General features: G+C 33.6%; 1 protein-coding gene across 1 annotated transcript in view; it reads right to left on the bottom strand.

The window, feature by feature from the left end:
* Positions 1-1668: 1668 nt before the first annotated feature.
* Positions 1669-9481, bottom strand: part of LOC118181276 (clotting factor G beta subunit-like) — a 34623-nt gene continuing 26810 nt past the window's right edge. The window contains exon 7 of the mRNA XM_035350379.2: positions 1669-1901. Coding sequence (XP_035206270.1) covers positions 1710-1901 — 192 coding nt within the window. The 3' untranslated portion in view covers positions 1669-1709. The remainder of the gene's footprint in view (positions 1902-9481) is intronic.

Here is a 9481-nt window from a genome sequence, read left to right as displayed (position 1 = left end):
TTCAGTGTTCCTGTTTAAAATTATTAAGAACTGTGACGTGTTTCACTATGATTTTTGTGTTAATGGATTAATGTTAAATATGAGAATGATATGAAAAAAAAAACTATGAGTAACTTTAAAAGATTTTGTAGGGGTAGTCTGGCCAGCTATCTTAAATTATAATGTGTGGGAGTTTTCAATAAATGTGTTTATTATCTTTATTATTGTATGTTTTTTTTTGTGTATTAATTGTGGTCTACTGTAGGTCACCCATGTGATCCTTACGGAACATGGTTATTTTATTCGAACCTGGGTACTCATATTGCGGTAGTGGAAAAAAAATGGTTTTAGTGTTGGTGACTATACGATCTGTTTACTGAATTTAATTTGATTTATTGTGTAGACTTCTTAATTGAGAGATTGTATCTTTCCCTGGGGTTTGAAGAGTTCTGTGTGTTATTTGAAGTGTTAAGGGTTTAAGGCTATCTCTAGATTTTGTACTGAAATTTATGTGTTTTCAGGTTGGAGATATAAATTAGTTTTAATTTAGTGAGAGATAGCCTGTTAAAGATTTTGTTGTGGAAGTGCATAATTAATCGTGATTCTACCTAAACACCAGGGAGGATATCTTTCTTTGATGTCTTTTAGATTTACAAGTTTTGATTATGTATGTACAAAGTTTAGTAGTTTTTTTTTAGTTCTTTTTTTTGTCACGGTACCAAAAGAAGTCAATTTATGTAAAAGTTAAATTTTATTTTTTTTCGACGTAACACAGGGAACCGTTTCGCTTTCGCCGCCAAGTTAACAAGGTCTTTTCACAACTGAATATGTCTGCTTTATGGTGTCATACACACTATGCCTAACTTTATAATAGCGGAAGTTATTGCTCTATTGATCACAGTATGTTCCTTCCGTTCAACGTATTTTAAATCTTTATGATTTTACCTTTGTATTGAACAGAATCAATAAAATGAACTTAGCTGTGCTCTCTTTTTGTTCTCTTTTATGCTTTCGTTTTAATGGCCAACAGTGAATGTTCTACAAATTATGGATATAAATTTTATTTCTTATTGCATTAAATCAGGGTTTCTTAAACCTTTTTCATTCGCGACCCCTTTTTATCACTGATATTTTTTCGCGACTCCCAGGACCCCATAATATTTACAAAAATTTTATGAGACTCCATAAGTATTGCGCAAATCCGACACACGCGTGAGTGAAGCTGTCAATTTTTTCATTCGTACTGTAATATACTATTGCAGGTTTAGATCATTAACTTTAATTTCTAATTTTAAGACATAGAGCAATGTGAAAATTTTAAATAAGTAACAGATGAAATGACGTGCAAAGCAAGGAAAATGAACGTTTATATTATAAAAAGAATGCGTCGAAACGTTTTCTTTTTCTTTGACTGTATTGTCTTATCTTTATCTATTTTCAGATACATTGTGTAAAAATATTTGGTAATTGTAAGATTATTAAAATAAGTTAAAGAAATATCAAAATTGCTAAAATTTTCGGTGACCTCCTTGGGGGTCGCGACCCATATTTTAAGAAACCCTGCATTAAATTAATCTCATGAATTTTTTAAATAATTTAATTTTAAGTAAATATGTGATCTAAATATTTATTCTGCAATTTATAACTATGCTAAACTGCAGATTGATTGTATAAAACTACTTGCAAAGATGAAATTAATTAACACTTTAATCAAATCTTTTTATATCATCTCACACGAAACAAATGCCAGAATTGTCTCCTGCGGTTTCAGCTATCCAGTTAGCATAAGATGCAGTTGCAGTATACACATTTGGAACCAATGGCCTTCCACAACCCAGCACTGTTCCGAATGAAGAGACTCCAATAGCAACAGGCTTGCCTGTCATTGCATCCTCATATACTAGAGGACCTCCTGAATCTCCCTAATTCAAGAAGAAAATAAATTATAGAGATCCTATTATTCTCACAAATTTACGGAAACCTGACTTAAAAATATTTAATAACTTAAAATTAGAATTTCTATGAATATATGCAAGAAATTTTTCTTTTTCGTTCTCTCGAATTATTACAAGAGAGTATAATGCTGTTTACGTATTATTATCTTGCTGATAACTTTTCATAATTGCATACCAAGAAATTAAATGCTATTAATTTTATTGTGACTATACAGTGATAAGCATTTCTGAAAACTCAAATAAACATCGATATTTATAATTATTGTTCTCTAAGTTGATCGCTCACTAATCCAACCAAAAGCATCCATTAAGTGTGTTGACAAAACATGTTAGTCGTAGACATGTACTTTTGCAAAAATATTTGATTATTTAGCAGCAGTTTGTATTTATTATGAAAAATAAAGCACAAAACATTCGACTCTCGTACAAAAAAAACTGATCGAGATATTTTAATTTCAATAGTTGGATTTTTGCCGTCTTTTTAAAAAATAAATTGGAATAATTTGAAGTTGATTTTTTTTCTGCATTTATGCCATTCAGTGATAATTTTTGTGATTGACTGTGACAGATATTTTTTGTGGTTGGTGTGTAACATTCGTTTGCAATTTGGCTGCATATGGTATGCTGAAAGAATCTTCACACAAGTAATCTAGGTTTTAAAATGTTAAAAATATGTCCTTAATATCCTTACGTAGCTTTGTTACTTTAAAATCATTATCTAATAATTATAGAAACAATTATTAAACTGAAAATCGTTTTCGTTTTTAATTTATGTAAATAATATTAGGAGATGGTTGTACTTTAATGAAGCCTGCCGCTATTTTCTAGAACTCTAATTCTATAAAATTCTGTAAATAAGATGAATATATTATGAAACAAATTATAATGATCAATACGTTTCATGAAAATCATCATAGTAAATCACTTAATCTACGAAGGTTGATCCAAAAAAAAAGTTTACAAGCAGAAGCATTTGAAACGTAATAATTGTGGAGCGAATATTTCCACCTAGGGTGGTTGACAGATTGCGCTAGTTGTCCTACAGCGGTTCTACGAGTAAGTAGCGTCAGTACGCAGACACTTAACATCGGCAGTAATGGCACAACGTCTAGAAAAAAGGTCTCGCATAGAGGTGCGAGCCGTAATTCGATTCTTATGGGCCAAGAACATGGCCGCATCCGAAATTCACAGACAAATCGTTGAGGTATACGGGGACAAAGCAATGAGTAGACAACAGGTAGCGAAATGGTGTCGTTCTTATCAAGCGGGCAGGGAGCATGTGGAAAACCGCAATATGGAAGCGAGCGGACGTCCAAGTTCTTCAAGGACGGATATCAACATGGCACGTGTTGAAGAAATCATCCAAAGGGATCGACGAGTAACCGTGCGTGAGATTGCCTGAAAGTTGGACCTGAGTTATGGTAACGTTCAGCGTATCGTAACCGATGAGTTGCGATATTCCCAAAGTTTGTGCCCGCTGGGTTCCACGTGCGTTGTCCGCGGAGCATAAGGCCACTCGAATGATGTACAGCCTCACATTTCTTCAGCGATACTATTCAGACGGCCAACACTTCATTGATCGCATCGTTACCGGTGATGAAACATGGCTTCATCACTTCACCCCCACATCCAAAACAGCCACCACGATGGAGTGGAAACACGCTGGATCATCGACGAGGAAGAAGTTTAAGGTCACACCCTCTGCCTGTAAAGTGATGGCAACCGTTTTCTGGGATACGATTGGTGTTATCCTAATCGAGTATTTGGAGCATGGCCATACCATTAAGGCCGATCGTTATTGTGCCACCTTAACGAAATTGCGTAAAGCCATCCGACGCAAACGACCTGGATTACTGAGCAAAGGCGTCATTCTTCTGCATGACAATGCCAGGCCCCATACAGCTCGCCAGACTCAGGAATTGCTGCAAAGGTTTAAGTGGGAGGTATGGAATCACCCCCATACAGCCCCGATTTGGCTCCAAGTGACTATTTTATTTTTCCGGCGTTGAAGCGATACTTATCCGGAACACGGTTCACCTCAGACGATGTAGTGAAAACAGCTGCCGAGAAATGGCTTAATGAGCAGTGCCCTGATTACTGCCAAGACGGGATAAACAAATTGGTCGAATGTTCTGACAAATGCCTAAACAGGTTTGGCGACTATGTGGAAAAGTGAAGGCCAGATGTGTCTCTTGATTCCCATTTGTATCTTGTTTCTGTTGTTAATAAATACTTTTTTTATTTGCCTTGTAAACATTTTTTTGGATCACGCCTCGTATTAACTTCCTGAATTTTTTTTATAAACTAATATTTCATAGTTTACGAGCATTAGTTAAGTGAGAATGCAAACATTTTGCTCTTCAGTTTGCATATTACCCTTCAAAATTATCTTTTAGTTTGTAATAAAATTTTTAGGGTAATTGTTCTAGTATGGAAGTCAAACCTTTTGTTTTTATTTTCTAGAATGGGTATAAATGTTTACTTGATATATCTACAGGAACTGAGAGACGTTAAAAAAGTTAGATTTTGTAATTTTACAAAATTGGTTTTTAAATTTAAGATTTTTCTCTTTTAGAAAATTAGTTTTTTTAATTCAAGATTTTGTAATTTTAGACAACAGTTTTTTTTATAAATTAAAAAATACAATAATATGAATATTTTCCTTATTTAAGGCATTTATATAATTGAAGGTAAATGTCTACGATTAATAAATGTGAAAGTAAAGGCCGTGTAAAGAATTTTGTGAACAGTGTATATTAAAACTCCCACTAAAATGTTCAATTGCTGTATCGAAATAAAATATATTAAACACTGAATGAATCAAAGGATTGTAAGTTTCAATACTTAATATAATAGGGAAAAATGTTATGAAAAAATATAGTGAATTCTAAATACTTAATTTTATCTTTTTTCAGTCTGGCATAAAATAATAGATAGTGGTACTTAGCAGTCAATTCATAACTCTCTTTAAATGATTCATTGCATTCCTAAACTGTTTATGCTTATTTACTTAAACATATAACAGATCAATAATCAAGTTGCACCAAAGGAGCAGTTCCCTGCGGAGTTTGATGTTAATGCAATCGCTTATGTTTATTCCGAAGACGACAGTTTAATGATTTATGTCTATGATGTTTTTTAATTTTAAATAGCGCAAATCTTAGATTAAGAGGGTTCCTTAGATAAGTTATCTGAGGGACATTAGATAAGCTATCTGCGAAACGAAAAGTAAAAATTTTGTATTTTAGAAGTCATTTAAAAGTTATGAATATAGCTCGTCGTTTGTAGCAAAATTTGAATTTAGCAGAAATTTATGTTAAGTCGTAGAAACAAGATTTTTAGTAGTTTCTTATTACTATGGCCCCATTTTGTAAATGGAATCAAAATTATCGATAAATAGCTAGCGCAAACCATCTTTAGATGGCCGGCAGTCCTAATGACGATAGTTTGCTCCGTGACGAAAAGAGCTCCGAGTAAGCCACACGCTATCGTATTTTCTTTTTTTATATAAATGTTGATCATTCGAGAGCACTCGTTTGATAACATATTTTCTTACTTACAAACTGTTTGATTTATGGAGAACTCAGAAAGATTCTATATCTTCCAAAAAAAGAAGCATTTGTCTTTGCATTCGAATTCCCGAAAACAGCCCTAAAATAGACTTCTTTATCAGAAAAATCATTTACGGATGCAAAATTGAAAATGAAAGAAAAGTATATGCTTTGACAATCGGTTCGGTGGTTTCAAAATGCAGTTTGTAGCAGCGAAGCTATTTATTTACTGTTTGACAGAGGGAACTCAGGCATTAAGAAAATACAAAATAATCTCTGAAATTTTTAATGAAAGAAGTACATTCTCTACATCTAATTCGACAGCCAAATTAGCGAATATGTGGCTCTAAAAAAATCGTAGAAAAAGAGTCGGGAAAAAGATAGTCGACAAAGTTTTTGCATAATATGAGACATTTGGTGAGAAGATCGTGAATTCTTTCATTCTCATGTCCTGAAAAGAGAGACAGCCATATTCATGGCAAGAATCGTCGACCCATATTCATGGCAAGAATCATCGTACAAGAAGAATCGACGATTTATTCAGACTGTTGGTGAGCATTAAATGCAGCATAGAAAAAGCAGAATAGAGATATTTTACTGCAAATTGTTAGTTTAAATTTGTTAATCCAGCAAAGAACAGGAAAGATCCTTAAGAAGCAACTTCATACTCTCCTGTATGTCTCCTGCCTGCTGTGGGCAAAATGCTCGAAAGCGTGGTATTCTAAAGACTTATGTTTTTTACAAATTCGACGCGTGCTGAACTCTAATCAGTTTGGCTCCACAGCTGGTCGGTCGGTGGACCATACCTAGAGAAACTGCAATCAATGAGTATAAATAACAAGCGTGATAATATTTACATATTCACTATTTCCATAGACATACAGGGCTCTTTGATTTGTTGATTAAAACAAATGACCTACCCCCAAACTCTACACAGAGTGCTGAATAGCTGCTTCAATAACAGATATATCCAAACCACAACAGCCGAAAGTGTCTGTGTGACCTCCATCAACGGGGATCTCTCCTTGGGCCACTATTATGGAACATAGTTGCAGACTCTGCCTTCTTACTATTTGAGAATGACGAATATATGAACATTCAGGCATATGCAGATGATTTTCTTATAAAATTTTGCTCAAGAAAAGAGTATGAAGCTAGAGCCCAACATTTAGTGAACTTTTTTACAGGCTGGACATAAGATCATAAGCTCACTATATCTGCATCTAAAATCCGTGGAACGGTCATTACTTCAGGCTGAAATGTATTTATATTAATGATTGACTTACTTGGCATGAACATATAGCGCAAATTAAACAACTGTTGCACAAGTTGCCTAACTTCATTCAACGGAAAGCAGCGAAGTGGGGAGTATCCTTTCAGATGCTGAGAATATGTATCAGTAGTAGATGAAACGTGTCCTTGGATAAGACCTTTGTGTGTGGTTCTCACATTACAAAAAGTATGCACAGCAACATTTTCTCCCAAGCATATGCCGGGCGTACAGAACATACCCTACCAGTGCACTAAATGCCCTAGCTGACTTTCCCCTTCCATCTCATTGCACAAAGGGAAAATTCCACAGCCGAATACTTAAGCTGCTACAATACATCTCTATAGGACAGAAAATTATTCAGCACTGACTATGAGAGCAATAAGACAATAGAGCCCTGCCACCCTCAGAACTCGATCTTGATAGAAACTAAAAATTCCATCAACTTCTGGGGCATGTGCAGTATAACTGATGGATCAAAAAGGAATCAAGACATAGTTTGTGGCTTTTGGTGATACGAGGCACCAGCAGTGTATTTACCAACGCAAGAAAACTAAATTATGTCAGTATTGTGTTTCAGGCTGAGCATGTCGTGTATTCACTCTGTATAGGGTTGGGAAAGTAAGAACACCAGCAATCGAAGAACACAGAATGCTATACTTCTTTCCAGCAAATATCGACCAAAGGTCCAATGTATCTATGTATGTACTAAAGTACACAGCAGTGGAAAAGCAGACGAAATTACCAAATTTTCAGTCATGGACAAATGTACGCTGATACGGTATCATGTCCAAAATCACACATGAAAGTTACCACTAGGGTCTTTTTAATGGACCAACGGCAAAGTCTCTGGAACAACATCACTGGCAGGAGAACATATAATTACCTAACGAAGATCAGAAATAAATTACTCAGTAATATTTCTGAGCTGACACAATTCTTGACAGGATTTGACCCATAAGCCCAACAAAATAAGTGGCCGCAACTACTTATTTCGAGACAGTGTATGCGAAGGGGTTAGATATCCTAACCATTACACTTTTGATTGCCCAGAAACAAGTGCTTATAATTTCCGCATACCATCGACTGAAAACAAACACATGCATGGTCAACTAAAATCTGCTGCAATACATACACACTGGCATATGTATCCGGAACTACACTGAAGTAGTTCTTGGAATCTCCATTCACTTTGAAAATACACAATATACTTATTTTTCTAAGCAGTGGCATATCAACATATTAGACATCTTTCAAGTTCTGTTTGAAGTAGTACCTCCAATGTAAGTTCTGCATAAGAGTATTAATATATATACAACAGATTTGTAAAGCGCATTAGTATTGGAATATAATAGTGTAATATAGTGTTGAAATTGTTATTATACGTAATTGTATCCTATCGTTATATGCGCACCAGAGGTTTGGTATTGCAAAAGTGCGCACCAGAGTTTTGGTATTGCGAAAGTGCACAAAATTTTAAAATGCTTATCTGATGAATATTATCATATATTGTACAATATTATTTTGTTTATATGTGTGTAACAATTTATTGCCACGCATCAATTTTCATTCAAATGAGTATATGAGTATGCTTTGTAACAACACACTCATGTACATTAGTAAAATACATCTATCTACATGAGGAAATATTTCTGATACCATATCAAAGTACTCGCGGACTTGCGTTTAAAAATTGCGAACTGTTATTATAAAGAAGTATCGAATTTTTATTTATTTTATGAGATTCAAACTGTTGTAGAAAAAGACATGATCAATCAAGTAGGTACATGTCATTGAATGAATATTTTAATACACAGTGAAGGTTTATGAGATTACTAGACAAAAATTGCAATGGAAGAATTTTACTAGTTATTTCGTCTAAACACTTAAGATATGTTTTTCGTGTTTTGAAATATTATTCATATACAGAAGTTCAGAGTATTAAACAAAAATGAAGCTTTTTATCCTTAACTTTTTTTTTTTTTTTTTGCTACATTATTTTCTATTTACCTTCGCATTAAATAGCCTCAAGTTACAAGCCTCTTGGAGTTGGTTAGATACTGTAGTGGAAGGCCAGGGCATCCACTTATCAATATGTTAATAAAACTACAAGTTCATCCGAAGGTAAGTAGAAAATAATATAGATGATAATTCATGATTTAATTTGATTAATAATCTGATCACCAGTGATAACCTACATGATGAGCATCTACCTTCACAGAAAATCAAAATAGACTACAGATGTGAATGATCGTTTCAGGGAAGATTTCATGGTATGCTTTTCAAGATATGTCTATTATTTCCAGAGAAATTCAATATTTTTAACATTTATTTTCTGTTTACAAAAGTGGCGACCGGTTTCTCTCTCTCTCTTTCTCTGTATATAAAAGAGCTTATTTCAAATAATTGTTGGCTTCCCATATCACAGGTATATTTGATTTAATTAATATTTAAAATATATGAAATAATAAATGTTGTTTATTTTTTAATTAGTTAATTATAACTGATAAAATTATTTTAAGTAGTTTTGAGGATAGATATACTGTAAAAAGCTGAGCGTAAGAAATTCAAAATATATTTTCGAATATAATTTTTTGTTAAATATAGTTATCCTTGAATTTTAATGGGGTATAATACAAGAAAGCAAGAAAATATTAAATTTTATTATAACATAAATTAATGAAAATTTAAATACAATGCATTCGAATGAGAATGCAATGGAAGTT

Source organism: Stegodyphus dumicola, chromosome 4 (assembly GCF_044657685.1).
Source record: "Stegodyphus dumicola isolate Sdum_Otavi_A_Nest chromosome 4, ASM4465768v1".
NCBI classification, from domain to species: Eukaryota; Metazoa; Arthropoda; class Arachnida; order Araneae; family Eresidae; genus Stegodyphus; species Stegodyphus dumicola.
The sequence above is the reverse complement of the archived record's forward strand: the minus strand, read 5'-3'. Positions and strand labels throughout refer to the sequence as shown.